Source organism: Callithrix jacchus, chromosome 5, assembly GCF_049354715.1.
Source record: "Callithrix jacchus isolate 240 chromosome 5, calJac240_pri, whole genome shotgun sequence".
Lineage (NCBI taxonomy): Eukaryota > Metazoa > Chordata > Mammalia > Primates > Cebidae > Callithrix > Callithrix jacchus.
In genome coordinates, this window is record NC_133506.1 from 119,230,103 (window position 1) to 119,254,785 (window position 24,683).

The 24,683-nt window shown below is 56.2% G+C and overlaps 1 protein-coding gene and 1 long non-coding RNA gene across 4 annotated transcripts; one reads left to right on the forward strand and one right to left on the reverse strand.

Annotated features, from left to right (window-relative positions):
- Positions 1–384: 384 nt before the first annotated feature.
- On the forward strand, positions 385–24,629 carry MLLT6 (MLLT6, PHD finger containing). 3 transcript variants are annotated; one of them, XM_035301425.3, is made up of 20 exons: positions 385–501; positions 1,703–1,782; positions 2,233–2,287; positions 2,501–2,610; positions 4,171–4,274; positions 4,489–4,582; positions 6,838–7,023; positions 8,035–8,133; positions 10,942–11,158; positions 11,768–12,382; positions 12,834–13,015; positions 13,246–13,354; positions 14,905–14,971; positions 15,138–15,283; positions 15,742–15,939; positions 16,030–16,118; positions 17,242–17,591; positions 18,037–18,127; positions 19,455–19,811; positions 20,396–24,629. In XM_035301425.3, the coding sequence occupies exons 1-20, from the start codon at positions 393–395 to the stop codon at positions 20,435–20,437; spliced, it is 3,300 nt and encodes a 1,099-aa protein (XP_035157316.1). In that variant the 5' UTR covers positions 385–392; the 3' UTR covers positions 20,438–24,629. The 3 variants fall into 3 exon arrangements, with proteins under 3 accessions (XP_035157316.1, XP_035157317.1, XP_035157318.1); XM_035301426.3 differs by having other exon boundaries at positions 6,841–7,023; XM_035301427.3 differs by lacking the exon at positions 17,242–17,591.
- LOC118153848 (uncharacterized) lies at positions 14,567–14,949 on the reverse strand. The gene is made up of 2 exons (XR_004743492.3): positions 14,837–14,949; positions 14,567–14,683 (listed from the first exon to the last, which is right to left on the reverse strand). It is a non-coding gene; the product is annotated as an uncharacterized LOC118153848 (long non-coding RNA).
- Positions 24,630–24,683: the final 54 nt, after the last annotated feature.

Genomic DNA, 24,683 nt, shown 5'->3' on the forward strand with positions numbered 1-24,683 from the left:
CGGCGCGGGGCGGGCGGGCGCCCGCGATGTGCCACTCGGCGCCTCCCCCGCCGGGCCCGGGCTGCGCGGCGGCGGGGCGGCCCTAGGAGCCGGGCGAGCGGCGCGGAGGGGGCGAGCCCAGCGCGCGAGTCTCATTGTTGTGGGGGGGGGCCCGTCGGGGCATGAGGGCGAGAGCACGGCGGGGGGGGCGGCCAGACAGAGCGAGCGAGGAGGAGGAGGAGGAGGACGCGGAGGAGGAGGAAGGAGGAGGCAAAGAAAAGAAGCGGCGGCGGCGGAGGAAGAGGAGGAGGGGGCGAGGAGGCGCGCGGCCCCCCCGCTCCCTCCCTCCCCCCTGACCCCCGACCCCCGCCGGCCGGCCCCCAGCCCCAGCCCCGGAGGGAGCTCATGGGAGTATGAAGGAGATGGTAGGAGGCTGCTGCGTATGTTCGGACGAGAGGGGCTGGGCCGAGAACCCGCTGGTCTACTGCGATGGGCACGCGTGCAGCGTGGCCGTCCACCAAGGTACGGGGGTGGCCCGCGGGGGGCGGCGGGACCCCGGGGGCGGCGTGCGCGGGGCGCCCCCGGCCGCGCCCTCCGGAGACCTCCCGGGGTCGCGCGCCCCTCCCCCACCCCACCTGAAGGGAAGGGAGGCGTGGGGAGGTTCCCCCCGCCCGGTCCTGGAAGACCGGGTCAGGCATTGTTTTCTTGCCTATTGTTCCAGTTCCGCGCCCCCCACCCCAAGTTGAGGGAGTTTGGGGAGAGTCTAGGAAGCAATGAGTGAACTCCCCGAGCCCCACAGCGCCGGTGTCGGGGCTGCCCGGGAAATGTTTACCTGCGAGGTGTCCCCTCCCTCCCGCGCCGGGTTATTTTGGTCCCAGCTCCGGGAGGAAGAGGTCAAGGGGGGGCGTCATCCCCCCTCGCTTCCGGATACTGGGAGGAGCGGACTTGGCAAGGGAAGAGAAGGGTCCCAGGGGAGAAGGGACTCCTAAAATCCGCCAGGGAAGAGCTGAGGTTGGGAGAGAGGTTGTGCAGGGGGCCGGAATCGAGAAGAGGGAGGCTTGGAGTTTCCCCCAGCAGCACATGGTTCGGGAGTTAACTCCTTGAGGAATCTTGCCGAGGGCGCAGGCTGGCATCTCCCGCCTGCCTAGCACAGGCAGCCGGGCCCCCTCTTCCTGGGACAACCCTGAATGTTGTGGCCGGGGGCTCTTCCCGCCACGCTCCTCTCGGTTCCCAGCACTGCACCTGCCCTCGGCCTTGACTTTTCACCTGATTCTGTGATACTCAGAGGTAGAAATGAGGTCCCTAGACCCCCTACTTCTCCACCTCGTCCCTCACTGGCCCTTTAAGAAATCCCCCCGCCCACAACAACAAAACGTGTTTCACGGTCGTGACTGTTGTCCCCTCTGGTTTTCTCTATTCTTAATTCTGATGGCTGGTCCGCTTGGAAGCAAGTCCAGAAAGGGCGTGGGGGGAGGATCTTCTGGAAGTTTAAGGTCAAAGACTCAGACTTCCCGCCCTGTTTGGAGTAGTTGCTTGTGTGGCTGAAGGCTGGTGGTGTGTGGTCAGGCAGGACTGCTGTTGAGTGTGTGACCCCCAGACTGGGGTGCAGCCCCCACTGCTGGAACTGGCTCTAGTCCTTTGCAGTCACTGCCTTCCCCCAGTTACCCTGGGAAAAAGCCACTGGCTGACAGCTTTGCTCAGAGACTGCCCTCCCCACCCTCAGCTTGCTATGGCATCGTTCAGGTGCCAACGGGACCCTGGTTCTGCCGGAAATGTGAATCTCAGGAGCGAGCAGCCAGGGTGGTGAGTTCCACACTATCCCCTTCCACTCCCTGGGCCCCTCCCACACACCTGAGCGGCTAGGGTTGAGCTCGGGGACTCTGAGGCTGAGGCTGGGTGGGACTTAGCTCTGCCGCACAGACTTCCTGTTTCCTGCACACCTATCTCCAGCCCCATCTCTGCCTCACACTCATCCCTCCCTCTGCCCCACCTCAGGCATGGGGCTTTGGTTTTTTTCTGTTTCAACTGTTTTATTATGGGAAGTTTCTTACTCGTTGAAAAATAGTGGGAAAACTAATGAATCTCACGTCCCTTCCTCATCTTCAACAGTCCAACTCACAGCCAATTCTGTTTCCACTGTAGCCCCACTGATCCCCCTAGAGCTTAGCATTTCAGGCTGGGACCCCTTGAATGTATTCAGGGAGGGCCCAGCTCAGCAGATCCCCCAACCCCTGTGCACCCTTGCATTGGCAGAGGTGTGAGCTGTGCCCACACAAAGATGGGGCATTGAAGAGGACTGATAATGGAGGTGAGGCGGGCTCATCTGCTGAGGTCAGCAAGGGCTCCTGAGCAGGGTCTGGGAAGGCAGGAGTGGACTGGGTTGGGGGCTCGTTGGTCCCGGGCTCGTGCTGGAATCTGATGGGAAGGCTGTGGAGGAGGGGACAGTCTGCAGTGTGGGGTCATGAGGGGTGGGGTCTCCAGCTTGCCATCCAGAGCTGAGGCCACCCCCACACTGCCCCAGGCTGGGCACATGTGGTGTGTGCCCTCTACATCCCTGAGGTGCAGTTTGCCAACGTGCTTACCATGGAGCCCATCGTGCTGCAGTACGTGCCTCATGATCGCTTCAACAAGGTCAGCGGCCCCCCACCTTGTCGCCTATGGGTTCCCTCCCATCTATGGGTTCCTCCAGCGCTTCCTTCATCTAGTGTAATTTGATTCTGTCCAACCAGCACTGTCAGGAAACTTGGGAGGTGGGTTGGTACCTACTAGTGAACCACCCTTCTGTGGACAGACACACTCGTGCCCTGGCACTCAGGTGAAATAATAGGCTCCCCTGCAGTAGTTCTGCCAGAGGGTAGACCTTCACAGGTAGTTCATTCATTTGTTCGCTGGCACACTCTGTTCTGTGCTGATCAGACACAGAAGACAGGTGTGGTGCCCGCTCAGTGGAACACAAGTTCTTGGATGCGAAGATTGTAAATATCAGTAAAGAAGCAAATAAAGTAAACACAATTTGTGATAAGTGCTGTGGGGAAAATAAGACACTAAAATAAAGACCTGGTGGGGGCTTACTTTAAACCAGATGGTCAAGGAAGGAGACCTTTAGGCTGAGACCTGGGGCATGAGAAGGAGCCAGCCTCAGGATGGTGAGGGCCCCCAGGTTCCAGGCAGAAGAAAGCTTAGCCAGAGGCGCAGAGGCGACACAAGCTCCCCAGTGAGCAAGACAGACACCAGCCTTGGCCTTTCAGAGCTCACCATCCACGGACTGTGCCATCCAGCATAGTAGCCGCTGGCTACAGGTGGCTACATAAATTAATCAAAATTAAATACAGGCTGGGCGAGGTGGCCCATGCCTGTAATTCCAGCACTTTGGGAGGCTGAGGTGGGTGGATCACCTGAGGTCAGGAGTTTGGGAACAGCCTGGCCAACATGATGAGACCCTGTCTCTAGAAAAATGCAAAAATTAGCTGGCCATGGTGGTGGGCACCTGTAGTCCCAGCTACTCAGGAGGTTGAGGCAGGAGAATCCCTTGAACCCGGGAGGTGTAGGAGGTCGCAGTAAGCTGAGATGGTACCACTGCACTCCAGCTTGGGCAACAGAGGGAGACTGTCTCAAAACAAAACAAAACAAAACACAATTTAGAATCTAGTTCCTCAGTCACACTAGCCATAGTTCAAGTGCTAATAGCTCATGTGACTGATAGCAGTTGTCTTGGACAGTGCAGACCGCAGAGTTTTTTCATCATTGCAGAAAGTTCTGTTGGAGCCGGGCGCGGTGGCTCACGCCTGTAATCCCAGCACTTTGGGAGGCCAAGGCGGGTGGATCACCTGAGGTCAGGAGTTCGAGAACAGCCTGGCCAACACAATGAAACCGCATTTCCACTAAAAATACAAAATCAGCCATGCGTGGTGGCAGGCGCCATGCTACTCAGGAGGGTACTCAGCTACTCAGGAGACTGAGACAGGAGAATCGCTTGAACCCCAGAGGCAGAGGTTGCAGTGAGCAAGATTGCACCACTGCACTCCAGCCTGGGCGACAGAGCAAGACTTCATCTCAAAAAAAAAAAAAAAAGTTCTATTGGATAGCACTGAGCTAAGATTGTAGGGAGAAAATGGAATGGGGGGTAGCCTAGGGACCATCAGTAGGACAGGGGCTCCCTGGAGGAGGGGACAATTGTGCCCTGTCCTGCAGACCTGTTACATCTGCGAGGAGCAGGGCCGGGAGAGCAAGGCAGCCTCGGGAGCCTGCATGACCTGTAACCGCCATGGATGTCGACAAGCTTTCCACGTCACCTGGTGAGACCCCCTTCCCACTCCCCCACCTCGATCCCCCCAGGGTTGTCCCGAATGGCCACTGATGGGGCTCATCCTAGCTGCTGTCTCTGTTGGTGGCGGCAGTGCTTTCTTTGGATGGTTTTTGCTTCACCTCAGCAGGGGTCCAGGAGTGGGGGAGGAAGGTGGCTTGTCTGATCTGTGGCCACAACCGTCTCAGGCTGACCTCTCTGGTTAGTGCCCAGATGGCAGGCCTGCTGTGTGAGGAGGAAGTGCTGGAGGTGGACAACGTCAAATACTGCGGCTACTGCAAATACCATTTCAGCAAGATGGTGAGTCCCGCTGTCAGCTTGCGAGGGCTCAGCCAGTCATGGTTAGATGGTTAGATGGTTAGAGGGCATGGGCTCTGGGCCAGGCCAGTGCCTGGTGCTGGGAGGACAGAGGGAAAGAACCCGGTCCCTGCCTGAGAGGAGCTCTTCATTTGATGAGGAATAAAGTACAGCTTCAGGGGTGTGGGTCAGAGCTGGACCGGCAGTCTGTCCCAGAAGACAGAGCTCAGACCCTGCCTGTCGCAGTCTGGGAGGCTTCAAGGAAGGGGTAGCATTTAAGCTGAGTGGAGGTGGAAATCAAAATAAGAGCCAACGTTTGTGTGGGAGGCAACATTTACTATGCCTCTGCCTCAGGATGAAGTTCTTCCCGTGTGATGTTTTGTGTGGTCCCCCCACCAGCCCTAAGAACTAGGTATGCTATATTTTCTCCATTTTACAGATGAGTAAACTAAGGCTCACTAAGGTTATATAACTTAACCTCACAGCGGGTAGATGGGATTTAAAATGGGCAGACTGATTTGAAAACTCCTTGGGAGACTGCCAAACAGAGAAATGAGTCCCAGGCAGAGGGACTGGTGTGGACAGAGAGTCCTGAGAGGAGGAAGGGCAGGGGTAAGTGGCAGGAGAACGGGGTGTTCGGTGGGGAAGAGGCAGGAGATAAGGTAAGAAAGCAGGGCCCAAGCTGGACTTGTCTCCAGGTACACCCCAGGCTTCAGGGGCCCAGGGAGAGGCTGGAAAGGGTGGCACTGTGTTCATAGAGAGACTTTGTCCCAGAAGCTGTGAGGTGTTCTGGAGCAGTTGGCGGCAGCTTGGATCTACCCCCTAGCCACAGGCTTGTAGGACTTGTAAGCAGGAGAGTAACATGATCAGATTTGTTTTTTAGGAAGATTACCCTGGCAGCCGCTGTGAGGCTGGATCAGAAGGGCTGAGGCTGGTGGCTGGGAGACAGCTGCAAGAAGGGGGATGGAGGGGTAAGGCTGGATGCTAGAACCATTTCTAGGGAGACTTGCCTAATCATGGGAGTAGCTGAGAAGCAGGAGTCGGGGTGACATTTAGGATCTAGGCTCTAGACACCGAGTGAATGGAGCTTGAATACCTGGGGGTACCATGAACAAGGGGTGCAGCTGGCTTCTGTAGGGGGAACACATGTCCTGATTTGCTCCAGATAGTCCCAGTTCATACCTGCTGCCCTCATGTAATTATGAATAGTTCCCCTCTTTCATCTTTGAAAGTGTCCAGGTTTGGGTCATAAGTTATATGGTCACCTTGGTTTCAGGGTTTGATGATAACTTAGAATGAGGTAAGTGAGCTTGGTTTGGTTTGCAGGAGGCGCCACGTGGAGACATTCAGATTTGGTGGGTGTCAGACTCCTGGTCAGGGTTTAATGGCAGCCCCAGGCTTATAAGGCAGGGGCTGGAATCCCAGGGTCCACAAGGATAGGTCAGGTGGGCCACGAAAGAGGGGGCCTTGCAGGGTGTGAGGCTCTGCGGGTAGGAGCGGTGTCCAACTCGGGGGAGCTGCCGGTCGACACGGCCTGAAATTAGCCCCTGGATTTGGCAGTTGGGAGGTAGCTGGTGACCTAAGAGGGAGCAGCTCCAGGCCTGGGGAGGGTGAAGCCTTCAGGCTGGGTCTGTCGTGAGAGAATGGGGAGGCAGGCGCTGGAAGGTGAGGCAGCATGAGGGTGGTTTGGGTTGTGTTGACATTTACTTCCCCCTTTCTTCAAGTTCAGGGCAGCATATCCTTAGGGACAGGAGGAACCACTGTGTTTGGTGGAGGGGAGAGGCCAGGAAAAAGGAGAAGGGAGTGATAGCTGAGCCAAGCATCTGGAGGGAGGATTGGATGTGGAGTGCAGGGGAGCAGTGACTCCCCACGAGAGATCCCTGCATGTCCTCTGCTCTGGGGAAGGAGGTGGAAACGGGCCGAGGCTCAGTCAGCCAAGAGGGCACCAGGGAAAGAGTGAAAGACCCGGGCCCAGTCTCACCTCCACCTGGGCTCACGGGGGCCAAGATGCGTCCTTGCCTCTTTTGGGCCTCAGTGGTTGACACTGCACTTCGGACGAGCTGGCTGGGACATGCTAGGACTTTCAGGCTGGAGAACACCCTTCTGCTGAGCAGAGCATCATAGAGGACATGAGGTCCTCTTAGTGATGGACAGGGCACTGGGACTGACCCCCAGGATCAGGATCCTCTAACCTTCTGGAAGCATTCCCTAAGCCCATGCAAGGAGGGTCTGCAATTCCTCTCAAATCTCTCCCCCAGAAGACATCCCGGCACAGCAGCGGGGGAGGCGGAGGAGGCTCTGGAGGAGGAGGAGGAGGTGGCAGCAGCAGCAGCAGCATGGGGGGAGGTGGCAGTGGCTTCATCTCTGGCAGGAGAAGCAGGTCAACCTCACCATCTACACAGCAGGAGAAGCACCCCACCCACCATGAGAGGGGCCAGAAGAAGGTAGAACCGCCCCCCCAACCCTGGTTGTCACTCCCACAGGGGAACTCAGAGACTCACAAACATGGCTCAGGAAGACATCATGACTGGGCATGGTGGCTCACTCCTGTAATTCCAGCACTTTGGGAGGCTGAGGTGGGTGGAACACCTGAGGTCAGGAGTTTGAGACCAGCTTGGCCAACATGGAGAAACCCTGTCTTTATTAAAAATACAAAAAAGATTAGCTGGCATTGTGGTGATCATCTGTAATCCCAGCTACTTGGGAGGCTGAGGCAAGAGAATTGCTTAAACCTGGGAGTTGGAGGTTGCAGTGAGCTGACATTATGCCACTGCACTCCAGCCTGGGGGACAGAGTGGGACTCTGTCTCAAAAAAAAAAAAAAAAAAAGAAGCCATTAGGAGGTGCCCCCAAGGTCTCTGCCCTGCCCTCTTCCTTCCTCTGAGGCCACTGAGGGCAGGAGGGGGCTGATGAAGTGAAACAGGAGAGGGGGGCCTAGAGGGTGAGGTGGGAGCTTGACTTCTCTGTGACTGTGTTAGTGGTTCCTCTGGGTCCTCCCCATGACATCACAGTGTCCCCCAAGCCCCAGACACGTGGCTCTGCACGTTGCACACGTCTCTGTGGTCCAGCCATGTGCCACCTAGTATGTAAGTGCTCATGCCAGCGTTCCCTTGAGCCACACAGCACAGCATGCCCTGCTCTTGTCCCTCTGTGCAGCTGTGTCCCAGGTGGACACCCTTGCAGGTGTGTGCACCCGCGCATGGTGCTCTGTGGCACTGGCGTGATAATGGGACAGGCTATTTTTAGCCAGTGCGGGGGTCGGGGGGAGCCTTTGGCTCTCATTAAAACTTGCCTGAGTTGCTCCTGCCCCACCCATTCCCCATCCTTCCTCGGAGGGAGATAATGCCCACAGAACCCCATCCCTGAGAGGGGCTCAGCTCCTCACACCCACACACCATGTATATCCTCGCCCAGACCACCCCCCAGCACAATATCTGGTCACCTCTCCCTCTCCAGAGTCGAAAGGACAAAGAACGCCTTAAACAGAAGCACAAGAAGCGGCCTGAGTCGCCCCCCAGCATCCTCACCCCGCCTGTGGTCCCCACTGCTGACAAGGTACTGCTGCCCACGCTCAGGAGGGATGGTGTGTGGGTCTGGGGCAGCAGGCGACGGGCAAGAGGTTGGGGAGCTAGAGACCTGGACGCCCTCCCCACAGCTTCAGGTTAATGCCACTCCCCTCCCACCCGACACCCTGTATTCCTTCTTCCAGCCTAGAAGGGGCCACCAATCACTGGCCAACCATGGGATTTGGGGTTTGGGGTGCTGGCTGCCACATGTTCCCATCTGCCTCTGTACAGACAGAGGGCCTTGGCCCTGGGCCATTGTCTGCAGAATGGAGACAGAGCACTCAGGGCTGTTCTCCAAGTTCTAGGGCCCACGTCTCCAGAGTTAGGTAGAGGACATCCCCCACCCCCATCAGGAGGACACCTAAAGCTTGTCACCCAACCCAGATCCCACTCCATGCTGGTTAGAGGGGCTGAAAGTTCCAACCAAGGCGGCATGGGGGTCAGGCCCCTGGACAGTACCCCAAAACTCCCACTCATCCCACCCTTCCCAGCAGGGCATCACATGTCAGGCCTGCCTCCAGAAATGGGCAACATCTGGATGAGCCATGGCAGGGCCTACCCTAGGCCAGGGAATGACTCATCCAAGCTGGAGCAACCCTCCGGCTCCCTGCAGCCTGCCCTCCCCATGGGAAGAGAACCAGGGAGGATGGGGGGAGCTGGAAAAACTGCTTCCTCCTGTCACCATTAGTGCCCATTCACCTCCACCCCACGTCAAACAGTGGGCAGAGCTCTGGGCACCTTAGCAGGAGGCTCAGGTATCAGGTTTCCAGGGTGATGTTGCTGTGGCAACTGCCCCAGTAAACCTCTCCCCTCCCTGCTTCCCTTGGCTCACCTGGAGAGCTTGTCATTCATGGTCTCTGACCTTTCCAGGGGCCTGTAGGCAGGTGGCAAGAAATGGCCAGGGATCTGGGAGTTTCTCCAGTAACTGGATGTGATGTCCCTTGGACATGCCAGAGAACTCTGCCCATCCCCCTCTACTCACCCCAGCAGTTCAGCTACCCTTCCCCCCAGCCCCTCTTTCCCTGCTCTCAGAACCACATCTGGCTCCCTTCAGAACTCCAGCTGTTGAAAAGAACAAAGAGGAAGACAGAGACCAGGACTCCGCCCAGGAGGGGCAGTGCAGGATAGCTGTCGTTTCTGTCCAGTCTCCCTTCAGCATTAGTCTGTTCAGCACCAGTAACTGAATATCTGGTCATCGCTACCAGGAGGAAAAGGGCCATCCCTGGCAACAGCCTGAAGCCCAAACTCACAGCATGCCAGACTATGTTCTACAACCAGGAGATGGAAGGACATGTGGAGATTAGTTCATTAATACTCAAAATAATCTAATGAAGTTGGTAATTTATGAACCCCATTTAATACATGAAGATCATGGGGCACAGAGAGGTTAAATATTTGCCTAAAAGCACACAGCGAGTAAAGTGGTAGAGTTGAGATTCAAATGCAGTCTGGGTGAAGGCTTGTGCTCTTCACCAGCCCACAGCCCTGTCTCTGCACTTGCTGCCATGGAACACCTCATCACTTATTGACTTCAGACCATGTATCTGGCATCACGCTGATTCTCATTCACCACATACTCTTAGTACTCCCCATAAGGACACTGATGCTCATGGAGGTTGAGACATTGCACAGTATAACATGGAGGTGAGGCCAGGTGCAGTGGCTCATTCCTGTAATCCCAGCACTTTGGGAAGCCAAGGCAGGTGGATGACCTGAGGTCAGGAGTTCGAGATCAGCCTGGCCAACATGGTGAAACCCTATCTCTACTAAAAATACAAAAAATTAGCCAGGTGTGATGGCCGGTACCTTTGACCCCGCTACTTGGGAGGCTGAGGCAGGAGAATCGCTAGAACCGGGGAGGTGGAGGTTACAGTGAGCCAAGATTGCACCACTGCACTCCAGCTTGGGCAACGAGAGTGAAACTCTCTCTCAAAAAATAAATATTAAAAAAGTAGGTGGTGAAGGGCAGAGCCCCCCAGGCTCATGCCCTGCCCTGCCCTGCCCGACTCCAGAGCCCATGCTCCTTCAATTGCCACCCTGCTGCTCTCCTTGGTTTCTGGTGCCTCAGACACAGGACAGAATATTTCAGTGCAGAATGGCAGCTGTTGACATGTGGTCATGTGTGCACAGGGCTCTGGAAGCAAGGGGACAGAGTGCCTTGTTGTACCTGAGGTATTTAGGGAGGCTTCAGGGAAGAGGGACTTCTAAGCTGGATTTTAAAGGACGAGAAATTTCCCAGGAAGAGTAAGGATAGGCTCTCCTGGCAGATGCTTAGTGTGTGCAATCTCAGGTCGTCTAGGAAGACCATGGGTGGTCAGAGAATGGGTGGGAGACCAGGAGGCTGAAGTTTGGGGTGGCAGCCGGAGGGCTCCAGGATGGCATCAGAGAAACCCATTCTCCTGTGGGTCCTCTTCTCTGCCCCCCACTGCTAGCATAGGTCCAGCCCTCTCACGCAGCCTAAGTATTCAATGAATTAATGGACCAATGAGTAAATCAGTTGACTCTGGGACTGTTGTCATCTCTCCCTCACCCTCCATCTTCCCACCTGGGGTGAAGGACAGACACCTTTTTGGGTTCAGTGAATTCCCCTCTGCCTCACACCCAGGAGTTCCACAGCTGCCTCCCCATATCCCTGGTCTAGGAGCTCCCAGCCACTCCCTGCCCAGAAGTCCTTCATGTAGCTAGCTGTGGGGTCTCCCAGTTGAGCCAGATCCTTTGCCCTCCTGCTTCACTCCCATGCCAGGATCAGCACGGCCCAGGCAGCTGGTATCGAGCCTTCTCTTTTCCTCTCCTTCAGGTCTCCTCCTCGGCCTCCTCTTCCTCCCACCACGAGGCCAGCACGCAGGAGACCTCTGAGAGCAGCAGGGACTCAAAGGGGAAAAAGTCTTCCAGCCATAGCCTGAGTCATAAGGGGAAGAAACTGAGCAGTGGGAAAGGTGTGAGCAGTTTTACCTCCGCCTCCTCCTCTTCCTCCTCCTCTTCCTCCTCCTCTGGGGGGCCCTTCCAGCCTGCAGGTGAGTGTGGGCATCCGGAAGGAGGCTGGGAGTGCAGTGGGGACAGCCTTCTGTCCTGAGCTTTTCTGGCGAGGGACTTTGCATTATTGGTTTGCATCTCATTTACTTCTACATGGTTCCATGTACATCTACATGTACATATCTACATGTATATTATCCATGTACATATCTACAAGGATAAAGATGGGGGATCCCCACCAAGTCACTCCTCTCCAAACCTGCCCCTCAGTCCTTCCTTCTTGAGCCAGAACTCTCCTCCTCTCCCCATCAGGGGCTGCCCCGCCTACCCCATAACAGTATTCTTATCCCTTGCATTTGTGCTGCAAGGTGCCATTTTGCCAGCACCCTCATTAACATTATCTCCTATAATCCCTACAGTCATCTGGTGAGGCCAGTGGGGTGCGAGTTACTCTCCCCCATTTTATTACAGGTGGGAAAGCTGGAGGGGTCGGGGTACTCATCCCAGGACACAGACAGTGGCAGAACTGGGACAGGAAACCCAAGTGTTCCCATTCCTGGACCAGAGCTCTCTCCCGCCAGTACACGCGGGAGTGGGAGGGAGTGAGAGGACCCGGGTTCCAGCTGTAACCCTGTTTTCTGTCTGTGCAGTCTCGTCCCTGCAGAGCTCCCCTGAATTTTCTGCATTCCCCAAGCTGGAACAGCCAGAGGAGGACAAGTACCCCAAGCCCACAGCCCCCGCCGCTTCAGCCCCGCCTTCTCCCTCAGCCCCGGAGCCCCCCAAGGCTGACCTTTTTGAGCAGAAGGTGGTTTTCTCTGGCTTTGGGCCCATCATGCGCTTCTCCACCACCACCTCCAGCTCAGGCCGGACCCGGGCGCCCTCCCCTGGGGACTATAAGTCTCCACACGTCACGGGGTCTGGGGCCTCAGCAGGCACCCACAAGCGGATGCCCACACTGAGTGCCACCCCTGTGCCTGCTGAGGAGACCCCTGAGACAGGCCTGAAGGAGAAGAAGCACAAAGCCAGCAAGAGGAGCCGCCATGGGCCAGGCCGTCCCAAGGGCAGCCGAAACAAGGAGGGCACTGGGGGCCTGGCTACCCCGTCCTTGCCCAGTGCCCAGCTGGCTGGCTTTACCGCCACTGCTGCCTCACCCTTCTCCGGAGGCTCCCTGGTCAGTTCTGGCCTGGGAGGTCTGGCCTCCCGAACCTTTGGGCCTTCTGGGAGCTTGCCCAGCCTGAGCCTGGAGTCCCCCTTGCTAGGGGCAGGTTAGTGACCCCTGGGGATGGACGGCATTTCAGGGCCCAGCCAGTCTAGTGAGGAACAGAGCTTACACATGCACTTAGAAGGAAATGGGATGGATACCACTCCAAAAGCTAGAGTAAGGAGGTGACAGTCACCTCCAGGACATCCCCCTATGCATGGCTGGAGTGGAAAGGATTGGGGGCAGATTGCCAGCAGGTTTTACCAAGTTTTGGGCAGGAGATTAGAAAAGCTAGGAGTTCCCCAGCCCCAGGCAGGGCAGTTTAACAAGCAGGCACAGCAAACAGATGTCACCCAGGCAAAAAGTGACATCTTTGCAGCAAGAGGGTTAGACTAGGGTGTGTAGTCAGATCCTGGGGAGCACTCTAGCTGGGGAGGGGCTGTCGCAGCCACCTGGCTGAGGAGGAATCAGGGGTGGAGGTAATTGTGTGCTTCCCTCTGTCCTTGTGCCTGCAGGCATCTACACCAGTAATAAGGACCCCATCTCCCACACTGGCGGGATGCTGCGGGCTGTCTGCAGCACCCCCCTCTCCTCCAGCCTGCTAGGGCCCCCAGGGACCTCGGCCCTGCCCCGCCTCAGCCGATCCCCGTTCACCAGCACCCTCCCCAACTCCTCTGCTTCTATCTCCACCACTCAGGTGAGACCTGACTCCTGGGCTCTTCCTTCCCCGGGCAGGTTGGGGACAGACTGGCAGAGGACTCCAGCCTTCCATGGGAATTGGAGCAACTGGGCTTTTGCCACCAGACCTCCTTCTGGGCTCTGGTCCACTCTGCTCCCCAGCACACCTGGCCCCCTGTACCCCAGTACACACAGTTGTGCCTAGATTCAAGACTAACGGCCAGGCTGCATTCTGCCTCCCTCCCTCAGGTGTTTTCTCTGGCTGGCTCTACCTTTAGCCTCCCTTCCACCCACGTCTTTGGAACCCCCATGGGTGCCGTTAACCCCCTCCTCCCCCAAGCCGAGAGCAGCCACACAGGTATGTGAATCTCTGACCCCCCACCTCCCGTTCCCAAAGGTCTAATACCCATCACTTGCATGTGACCCCAAAAAGGATGGGAGAGCTTTCTGGCTGCCCTCTCCCTCTGGCCATTGCCCTCCCCGCAAAAACAAACAGGCTGGGTGAGGTGGCTCATGCCTGTAATCCCAGCACTTTGGGAGGTGGGCGGATCACCTGAGATCAGGAGTTGGAGACCAGCCTGGCCAACATGGTGAAACCCCGTCTGTCTCTACTAAAAATACAAAAATTAGCTGGGCATGGTGGTGGGCGCCTGTAATCCCAGCTACTCAGGAGGCTGAGGCAGTAGAATTGCTTGAACCCGAAAGGCGGAGGTTGCAGTGAGCCGAGATCCCAGCATTGCACTCCAGCCTGGGTGACAAGACTCTGTCTCAAAACAAACAAAACCCTTGCGCAGTGGCTGCCATCTATAATCCCAGCTACTTAGGAGACTAGCCTGGGCAGCATAGGGAGAATCTGTCTCTTAAAAAAAAAAAAAAATCCACACGCAGTAAACCAGAGTACACTTTCACTTTAAAACCCAATGAGAAGGCAGGGCAGGGCAGTTACTGCTCCATCTCACAGAAGAAAAAGGCAGAGATGGAAGACTCGCTCAAGGCAGGGAATGGCAGAGCCAAAACTCAGATTCTGGTCTCCCGACTCCAATCCCAGTGCTTTCACTGGTGTAGTGTAGCCTCCCCGTTGGCCTATTGGTGTGTCCCTGGGATCAGCACTTACGAAGGGCCCAACCTCTCCGGGTATTTAGGAGTTAAAGGGGCGGGACACAAGCGCCCCGCCCTCTCCCTGGAGAGTCAGCCTAGCCCCAGAGAGCTGATTGGTGCAGGGAGACCACCTGTCAGGCTGGGAGGCAGGGCTTATAGCCACGCTCCCGGCTCAGGTAAGCCTTCTTAAAGGGGACAAATAGGATTCCACGTTTTAGAACGGTAGAGTAGGGTGATATATTTGTTAAAACTCAGATCAGGATTCTGTGGCCCAAGGAAGAGTTTTTGCCTCCTAATTAGGGATCTGATTAAAGCAAAAAGTCATACAGAGCTAATTATGATAATAGCTGCAGTGATTAAGGGCTTGCTACATGCCAGCTAAACTCTTCAGCTAAACACATTTATTATCTTCTTTTAATAATAACAGTCACTTGAGAGAGGCTGGTTAGGAAGGAGCCCAGGGTCACACAAGTTGGTGTCAGGTTTAAGTTTAATCCAGGTCTGTCTTGACCATAAATTTCTATAACTCCGAAGATCCCAGGAAAGGAATTGGGTGGCGGATCTGAAAGAAGCCAGTGGAGCCTTCAGCCTAGAGGGGGAAAAGAGAGCAGACGCCCGGGGTTTGCCTCCCAGGGGCAAGGTTTCCAAGCCAGGGCCCTCAGCGCTGGCCTTGAACTGCCAATCTGGGGTTGGAAATTCTTGGGGAAGATGATCTGCGGTGAGGTCCCAATCCCAGACCCACCTCGGGGGCGCGGACCCTGGGGCAGCGAGCACTCCTCCTCTCTGATCCCAGTCTTCCCTTCTTCCAAGAGCCAGACCTGGAGGACTGCAGCTTCCGGTGTCGGGGGACCTCCCCCCAGGAGAGTCTGTCTTCCATGTGAGGGAAGGGGCGGCCTGGAGGAGGGGCAGGGGGCTGGAGGGACATCCGAGGGAGGAGGGGCAGAGAGGAGGGCGCGGGCTGGAACCCCTCGGGGGTACGGGGGAAGGGACGGAGGAGCCTGGAGTGGTCAGGTCAGCTGAGTCCAGGTTCCCTCTGGCCGCAGGTCCCCCATCAGCAGCCTCCCCGCACTCTTCGACCAGACAGCCTCTGCACCCTGCGGGGGCGGCCAGTTAGACCCGGCGGCCCCAGGGACGACTAACATGGAGCAGCTGCTGGAGAAGCAGGGCGACGGGGAAGCCGGCGTCAACAGTGAGGAGGGGTGGCACCGGTTGGAACGCCTGTCCTAGGGCCCCAAATGTCACCTTTCTCCCCGAGGTCCCCAGGCTTTAAGGTTCCGCCCCTAGGCCCTGCCCCAGCCTTGATTCTGCCACCCCGGGCCTCACCTCTCATCCCAGCCGGGCCACGCTACCGGTCCTGGCCAGTGTGTGCCCCACCTTTGGCCCTCTTGGCCTCCGGGCCCCGACCTTACCAAACCGCAGTTTCCGCCCTTCTTTCCTGATCCCTGTGGCCTCGACCTCAGCCTCAGTCTTCACCCCTTGTCCTCACACCCGTGGCTCCCCAGGCCCCGCCTTTCTCCTCAGAGCTCACCTGTGCCTTTCCTTAGGCTGCCGCCTCCTTTTTGAGGGCTGAGCCCTGACTCCCTTCCAGGCCCCGCCCCTGCCCCGCCCCTCCTCGCCCCGGCCTCAGGTTCCTCGCTGTCTCCGCAGTCGTGGAGATGCTGAAAGCGCTGCACGCGCTGCAGAAGGAAAACCAGCGGCTGCAAGAGCAGATCCTGAGCCTGACGGCCAAGAAGGAGCGGCTGCAGATTCTCAACGTGCAGCTCTCTGTGCCCTTCCCTGCCCTGCCTGCTGCCCTGCCTACCGCCAACGGCCCTGTCTCTGGGCCCTATGGCCTGCCTCCCCAAGGTAAGAGGATCCCACCCAGCCCGGGAGAGAGGGCCCTGCCATGCAGTTTCGGACTGGTCTTCACTGCAGCCGGTGATATCCCTCCCGCAGCAGGCAGCAGCGACTCCTTGAGCACCAGCAAGAGCCCTCCGGGAAAGAGCAGCCTCGGCCTGGACAACTCGCTGTCCACTTCTTCTGAGGTGGGCACTGCGAGGAGTGGGGCAGGAAGAAGGGGGAAACTCAAGGCTCTTCTGGTCCCATCTCTACCCTGCAGCAATTGGCGGCTGGGCAGTGAAGTGATTGGCTGAGCAATCGATTGATCCATTCATTCCTCCCTTAATCAAGTAATATTTATGAGGTGCCCACTTAGTGCCAGGCTAAGCAATCAGTGAGCAAAACTGGCACAGTGCTGCTTCTGAGATAGGCTACCTCAAGCAAAGGAGGAGTAATTACCAACTGGGAGACATGTTAGGGTGGAGAGAAATTGAGAGCTGTGAGAGGGAGGACGGGGGAAGGCTGCTTCTGTGGATAGCAAGTGGTTAGGGAGGGCTTCTTGGAGAGTATTTGTGAAGGGTTTATTATAGCGCCTCACGCAAAATAATCCTGTGTAATTGGTGGTGGTTGGAATAGCAGTTGCTATTGTTGTGTTGTGGTTATTATTGGAATCCAACAAACTGGGTTCTTGTTCTCTCTCTGCCATTTATTAACTGTGTGACTTGGGCAGTAATCATCATCATCATAACCAGCATTAATTGCACACTTGCCCTTTGTCATGCCCTGTGCTGAGATTTTTTAAAGCATTCACTTAGTCTTCATCGTAAGCGTATGGAATAGGTACTACTGTTAACCCCCAGCTTATGAATGAGTAAACTAAGATAGGTTGAACCCAAGGTCACCCACGCCATTGAATCGTGGACATAGAATTTGAACCTGAGGCTTTCACCTCGGCTGTAGTTCTTTTGCCTGCAGAGTTATTTAACCTGTGCAGAATCTATAGCTTTACCCATAAATTGAGAATAGCAAGATAGCACAGGTCAAGCCTTCAGCCCAGGATCTGGTTCACTAGATGGTCACCACCATCATCATTGTCCATTATTAAATGAGGATGTCCATTATTAAATGGGCATCCAGGAGAGGGTCAGGAAACAAGATTTGTGAAGACAGTTTGGATTCTTAGCTCTCATCCCCGGACCTTGCTTCTTCCAGGGTGCCTGGGGGTGAAGTGGGGGTTGCTGTGCTCTGTGAGAATGCTGGTGGGTGCTGGGCCAGGGGCCAGAAAGCTCATGCTGGCCCTCTGACCCCTCCCTTCCCCTCCCTCCCCAGGACCCACACTCAGGCTGCCCGAGCCGCAGCAGCTCGTCGCTGTCCTTCCACAGCACGCCCCCACCGCTGCCCCTGCTCCAGCAGAGCCCTGCCACTCTGCCCCTGGCCCTGCCTGGGGCCCCTGCCCCACTCCCACCCCAGCCGCAGAACGGGTTGGGCCGGGCACCAGGGGCAGCGGGGCTGGGGGCCATGCCCATGGCTGAGGGGCTGTTGGGGGGGCTGGCAGGCAGTGGGGGCCTTCCCCTCAATGGGCTCCTTGGGGGGTTGAATGGGGCCGCTGCCCCCAACCCTGCAAGCTTGAGCCAGGCTGGCGGGGCCCCCACGCTGCAGCTGCCAGGCTGTCTCAACAGGTGAGGGAGAGCTCAGCCCTGGGAAAGGGAACCGGGTGGGGGGCTGGCTCTGGTAAGGGAGGGATGCTCCCCACAACACCCACAATCCCTAAAAGGAAAAATGGCCTCTGGTCTCACAGGTTATATAATCCTAGTCACCTCTTGGCTTCTAGGGACTCCACAGACTGTTAGACATGAGTGTCCTCTGGACGGTAGCTCCCCGGGGACCAAAGAGTTGTTTACTTCCTGTTCTTTACTCCAGGATTTCCTTCCGGGACAGTTCTTCCAAATCAGACCTGTATCCCTCCCGCTGCACCCTCTGAGCACAGTGCTCTAAGATCACACATCCCTGCCTTGCTTCCCTGGGGTCTGATGGAGTCTGGGGACTTGGGAGTGGGAGCAGGAGTGTTTCCCTGGCCCTCCGCCATGATCTGTGTGTTGTCCCCCAACCCCATCCCCACCTCAGCCTTACAGAGCAGCAGAGACACCTCTTTCAGCAGCAAGAGCAGCAGCTCCAGCAACTCCAGCAGCTCCTGGCCTCCCCGCAGCTGACCCCGGTAATGCTCCTCTCTTCCCTGCCTCAGGTGCCCCTTGGTCTGCCTGGAAGGGCTCATCTCAGAGGATCTGGGCCAGCTGGGAGAGGGCAGGAGCAGAGAGAAGGAGGGGAAGCTCCAGGCTGGGCCAGTGGGACTGGGGCTGGGCCCTGTGGGGCATCCATGGGAGGTAAGGGGATAAGATCATGCCCAGGGTCCCCTGGGCATTGAGGAAGGCCTGCTGTAATACCCAGGTCACATCCTGCTGAGAGACTCTGGAGGCCAGCAAGTCCTTAGTCCTGAGCATTTCAGTCCCAGCCCCAAGGACGTTCAGGGGAAACTCCAGGGTCTAAGTGGCTGCACAGATGACGCCACTCAACCAGAGCAGCTTCTTTGGTTTATCTCATGTCATGTCAGCTGAAACTACCTTTGGAGAAAAGTTTTACTTTTTTTTTTTTTTTTTTTTTTTGAGACTGAGTCTCACTCTGTTGCCCAGGCTGGAGTGCAATGGCATGATCTTGGCTCACGGCAACCTCCGCCTCCTGGGTTCAAGTGATTCTCCTGCCTCAGCCTCCCGAGCAGCTGGGATTACAGGCACCTGCCACTACGCCTGGCTAATTTTTGTATTTTTTTTTATTAGATGCATTCATCTTACTATAATTTCCTTGAACACATTTAATAATTTTTGTATTTTTAGTAGAGATAGCATTTCGCCAGGTTGGTCAGGCTGGTCTTGAACTCCCAACCTCAGGTGGTCTGCCTGCCTTGGCCTCCCAAAGTGCTGGAATTCCCGGCATGAGCCACCATGCTCGGCAAATTGAAAACTATCGACCTAGTCAATAGTTTTGGCGAAACCCCGTCTCTACTAAAAATACAAAAATTAGATGTGTGGTGGCAGGAGCCTAATCCACCTACTCGGGAGGCTGAGGCATCAGAATTGCTTGAGCCTGGGAGGTAGAGGTTGCAGTGAGCCAAGATCGTACCATTGTACCCCGGCCTGGATGACAGAGCAAGACTCAGTCTCAAAAAAAGAAAACTATTAGCCTATTGTTTTTAAACTTGGAGGTGTCTGTGGTTGTCTTGGCAGCTGAGGGGTGAATCAGTGGGCAGGGCCAGAGGTGTTAAATACCCTGCTCTTGGCGGGCAGCGCCCCAGCTGGCAAACACCAATAGCGTGCAACCATTTTCTTGTCTAGATGGGGAGACCGAGGCTGAGTACCTTGACTGTCTTACAGGCCTCTTGGCTCCTGGTTCCAGTGTGATGGGGTGGGGGCCCGGCCAAGCAGGGCAGGCAGCAGCAGGGAAGAGACCCCTGGGACTGTTGCCCAACAAGCAGTCTGGCCTCCTTGCAGGAACACCAGACTGTTGTCTACCAGATGATCCAGCAGATCCAGCAGAAACGGGAGCTGCAGCGCCTGCAGATGGCCGGGGGCTCCCAGCTGCCCATGGCGAGCCTGCTGGCAGGAAGCTCCACCCCGCTGCTGTCTGCGGGCACCCCTGGCCTGCTGCCCACGGCGTCTGCTCCACCCCTGCTGCCCGCCGGAGCCCTAGTGGCTCCCTCACTTGGCAACAACACAAGTCTCATGGCCGCAGCAGCTGCAGCTGCAGCAGTGGCAGCCGCAGGCGGACCTCCAGTCCTCACTGCCCAGACCAACCCCTTCCTCAGCCTGTCGGGGGCAGATGGCAGTGGCGGTGGCCCCAAAGGAGGGGTGAGTAAGGGGCCTGGGGCCTTCCTGTCTCCCCTCTGAGGGCTAGACAGAGATGGATTGTCAGAAGGCTTATCATCAGGTGCCTCAGCAGGGGAAAAGAAACAATCCCTAGGTCAGTAAAGTGCCCTGCCTCAGAACCCAGGGCCTCTACTGGCACATGGGTGCCCTCCTGGAGAGCCAAGAAAGATCCAGTCTAAGCATGGGCTAAGAGGAAAACGACCAATGAGAAAACAGCCTTCCTCTGGGAGGACCAATCAGAAAAGGCCATTTTGTTTCTGAGCTGACCAATTAGAAAATGATGACCCTCTGGATAGGCCAATGTCAGAAAGGCCCTCCCTCCTCCTCCTGAAGGCACAAGCCTTGACTGGCACATACCCATGCAACCCGGCGCTCCTCTGCAGGGTGGTTTTCACAGCCCTGCGCGTCGGCCCTTGTGCGCACTCCTCAGAGCACAGGCCAGAGGCTTCCACTGGCCTGGCTTCAGCAGCACCCCACAGCAGCTTTCTTGTTCCAGGAAGCTGTTCTCATCTGGGGGTTAGACCTGACACTTCCCACACGCCCTGCCTCCCTCCCTCTCTTTCCAGACCGCTGACAAAGGAGCCTCAGCCAACCAGGAAAAAGGCTAAATCCACCCTCACCCCTCCTGACCCCCTAAGTGGAGGGAGCAGATCCTGGCCTGAGGGGTCCTACCCTGGAGCAGGCACCTGCGCCCAGACCCTGGAGAGCCCCGACCCAGTGCTGAGGTCCAGGGAGTGTGGCGAGCTCCTGGTGCCGAGGACTGGGACTGGAGGGGAGCCCCTTCCATCTGGCCCCCTTCCCTTTCTGCACTGTCCGCTTTGTGAGGCTCAGAGAAAGGACAGTCCACAAGCCCACCTAGGAGCTCCACTCCCAGCAGATGTTTTGGGGGTCCCTGAGAGCAAAGTGGGCCATGGCCGAAGTAGGGGTTCGTTGGACCTGTCACATGAAATGGATCAGCACTTGAATGGGGAGAAGTGGAGCAAGAGGCCCTGGGCCTGTCCCCGAGGGGAAATCTTTTACGGAAGAAGGGCTGGACCCACTTTACCTGCAGTTTCTTCCCAGCTTGGGCAGATGGCAGAAGGGACCCCTTGGACTTTTTCTTGCCATCCCTCCCTCCCAGCGCAGGGGCACAAGCTGAGCTTGTAAAAGCCCACGGATGGCGGGGGCTGGAGAAGGGGCAGAACAGCATCACACTCAGCCCTCAACCTCTTGGGGCCCAGGTGATGAGGAGGAGAGGGCAGGTTCGGGGAGGCACCGGCCTTGCTTGGTGCCCCGCCCTTTGTTTGCACTATTGGACTTAGGAGTGCCGAGGGTGGGGAGATGGAGCTGCCTGACTCTGTGTGTGTGTGAGAGAGAGAGAGAGTGTGTGTGTGTGTGTGTGTGTGTCTGCCTGCCTGCCTGCCTCTCTCCCCCTGGACCCGGGGCAGCCAAGAGCAGGGATAGGTGCAGTGGTCAGTGAAGCAGCACCAGAGAGGGGAGCTCCCAGCTCTTATTTGCACGCTCCCCACCTCACCAACTTTCGTCCCTCTCTGGGGCATGAATGCTTAACAAAAACCAGAGCAGTACTCCAATATTGGAGAGTCCCTGGGGACTTGGGCTTTGAATCAGGGTAATATCCTGCCTTCCCTCCCCTGACCCCATATGGTCTCAGGGCCCCCTTAGGGCCCCCTACCCCACTGATAGCTTGGTCCTTCCCTGGCACAAGGGGAGCCCCAGGGCTTGGCGGGGGGAGCTAAGGGGGGAAAATGCCACTGCTTTTAGCAAAAGCCTCCCTCCCAGAATTAGCCAGCCTGCCTCCTGCACCCTACCCCCACCAACCAGGGGAGCCACTAAGCTGAGCTAACAACTGTCCCTCACCCACCAGCTATTTCCCAGGGTGTCGTGGGCACTTCTCACCTTAAAAGAGTCTCCGCCTGCCCTGGCCTTTGGCACAGAAGCTGAATGGACAGTCAGGAGAGAGGCGAGAGGCAAGGCGAAGCCTGTGTCCTTCGGTTGCACTGGGGTTGGAGCCCGGGGTAGGCGCTTCCCGCTTCCTCAGGCTCCCGCCTTGTCAGTCTCTTTGCATGTGTGGATTTCTCTGTGTGTGTTTCCGTTTGGGTTTTTGTTGTTGGGTTTTTTTTTTTTTTTTAATAAAAGAAGATGTGTATATTTTTGGCAACGACAGAAACGTAGTGCAGATATATTTTTGCCTGTGCTGCTCAGTTGTTTTTTTTCTGATACTGAAAATAATATTAATATTCCTGTTGATAAGACTTTGTAAGATGTTAGGGAGCTGATAATGGAGGGGGTGGGAATCCTTCAGAGGCAATTTCTTAGGCACTTGCAAAGGGCTTGGGGGAGGGGGAGGCAGTTGTGATGACCTCAGAAATACTTTCTATTAATGCTAAATATGTTAGAAAGAAATGTTAGAATTCAGCATTTTATTCATTTTAATCTATTAAGCTCTATAACTCCCTGCCCCAAACCACTGAAAAGAAAAGTAAACTTCAGGCTGGGTGTGGTGGCTCATGCCTGTAATCCCAGCACTTTGGGAGGCTGAGGTGGGTGGATCACCTGAGGTCAGGAGTTTGAGACCAGCCTGGCCAACATGGTGAAACCTCATCTCTACTAAAAATACAAAAATTAGCCAGGTGTGATGATGCACGCCTGTAATCTCAGCTACTTGGGAGGCTGAGGCACAAGAATTGCTTGAACCTCGGAGGCTGAGGTTGCAGTGAACCGAGATTGCAGTGAGCCAAGATTGTGCCACTGTACTCCAGCCTGGGCAACAGAGTGAGATTCTGTCTCAAAAAAAAAAGAAAAGTAACTTTCATAGATCCTTAGAAAAGTTGCTCTTTCACAACCACACCCTTGCCCAAGGCTGGCCCACTTAGAGCAAGACTTAACTTCTCTCTGGATGGGAAGGGAAGGGAAGTACATCTACTCCAAGGTTGCCGTGTTGAAGAGTGAGAGGTCCAAGCGATTCTGTGCACCGAAACCAAGACCCCCCACCCCCGCTCAGAACACTTCCCTCCATCAACCCAACCCAAAACCTGGGGTTCTAGCCTCCAAGTGTCTGTTCTCCAGCTTTCCCCAGCCGCTTGCATTCTCCAGGCTGGACTACTGTGGCGGGTCAGTTAGATTTGGAGACAGGGCCCAGGTTGGGTATGAATTGGTACGCCCCTCTTCTTTCCCCCAGTCTCCCAGGAGAGAAGTGGCATTTCCTTCTTTTGAGGGAGCTTCAATGGGAAAGGTCTCAAAAGCTTCAGGAGGAGCAGGATGCCAGCCCAGGGGCATGGCGGTAACCACCTCACCCTTTTGTAACCTCAGTCCCTTTTTCAAGAGTGAATTTGGATGGTGGAAGGGGTGGGAAGAGACCCAGATTTGTAGATCTCTTTGTCTAGGGGAGGGGAAGGATGTGGTTTGCAGAGCGGAAGAAGAGTTTGAAAACGCATGAGAGTGGTGTTCCCACCCTGGTGAGGATGTGTGAGTGGGGAGCATGCAGTCGGGTGTTCCCACCCTCAGCGAGGATGTGTGAGTGTGGAGCATGCAGTGTCAGGTGTTCCCACCCTCGGTGAGGACGTGTGAGTGGGTGTACATATGGAGGCAGTGCCTGCTGTGGGGTCACAACTGGTGCATGACAGCGCTGAAAGGACCTGTCTTTAGGGATCATTTCAGCCAGCTCTTCCCATCACAGATGACAGCTCCAAGCCTAGAAGAGGCATGGGGCTCAGTGGCAGGGCCAGGACCAGCCCTCAGGTCTGGCCTCCTGCCCCACAGCATGGTCTCCACAGGGCTGGCTGGCTGTCCATGTGTGTGTGACACTGGGTGCGAGTGTGGGGCTGTGCCCGGGTGGGGGGTGTCTGTGTGGCCCTGTTTTAGTTCAGAGCTGGTGGATCCTCTCCGTGGACAGTGACACTTTAAGGATTGTCTGGGTTTGTTTTTCCTATTTGTGGGTTTTCCCCCTCAGGCTCCTGGGTCTGCTGCTGCCTCACGTGTCCTGACCTTGAGGCTGATGAGGGGATTCCTGCCCATTCCCTTCATACTGAGTTCTAGGGAGGTGCTTGCCCTAGACTCTTAGGAAGGGTCTAGAGAAATGAGAGGAGCCCAAGCCAGGGGCCAGCTCCGAGAAAGGGCAACCTCCACACTTCTTTCCCAGATTGAAAATGCAGACAGGTTTCCAAAGGCACAGGTGCCCCTGCTAGCATCTTCCTTGGTGTGCCGCGGGCCAGTTAGGGATAGGCAGCTTGCACCCAGTTCTCTTTTATCTCAACTTATTTTCCTGGGGAGAGGTGCCTATGAGTGAGGTAACTTCAACTGGGAATTCTGAGGAAGGTGGGCAAAGTGGTCTCGGCTCTCTGCCGCTGCGTCGACCCAGATTGAGAGTGTGATTAGCTCCTGACCACTTTGTCTTGATCTACTGAAAACTTGGGAACCGAGGGGTACCCTCATTACCCTTTGTTCACTTTCTCCAGCTCCACTTGGGACTTGGGTGGTGGGACTGGAGACCCCACCCTGCTCCCGTCCCTCCCCCTTTCCATCCCAGCCTGTTTCCGTGTTGCAGACCCTTCCAAGGGAGCAGGGAGGGGAAGCCACAGATTGCAAACCCAGGGGCTCCTTTTTCATTCTTTCTAAAACCTTGATATCCTCAGCCCAAAGGCGATGCCCCTCTGCCACCTCCAAGCCTGGAATTGTGCATAACCCGGATCTTGTATCTTTGTATAACGGATGTTATTTGTACGAAGGGCCGTTCGTAAACAGCACTTGTTCTTTTAATAAAAGAATGTTTTGCAAAAAAAAAAAAAAAAAAAAAAAACCAAAGAGCCCCTGTGTGGTCTGGCTTTATGGAAGGGGACAGGAGGTGGGTGCCAACTG

Excerpts from the sequence above, each read along its gene's own strand:
- MLLT6 (XM_035301425.3), top strand. The coding sequence starts at position 393 with ATGAAGGAGATGGTAGGAGGCTGCTGCGTATGTTCGGACGAGAGGGGC. Across the intron at positions 4,275-4,488 it reads CAAGCTTTCCACGTCACCTG|TGCCCAGATGGCAGGCCTGC; the intron begins GTGAGACCCCCT and ends CTCTCTGGTTAG. Across the intron at positions 17,592-18,036 it reads CTGCCAGGCTGTCTCAACAG|CCTTACAGAGCAGCAGAGAC; the intron begins GTGAGGGAGAGC and ends TCCCCACCTCAG.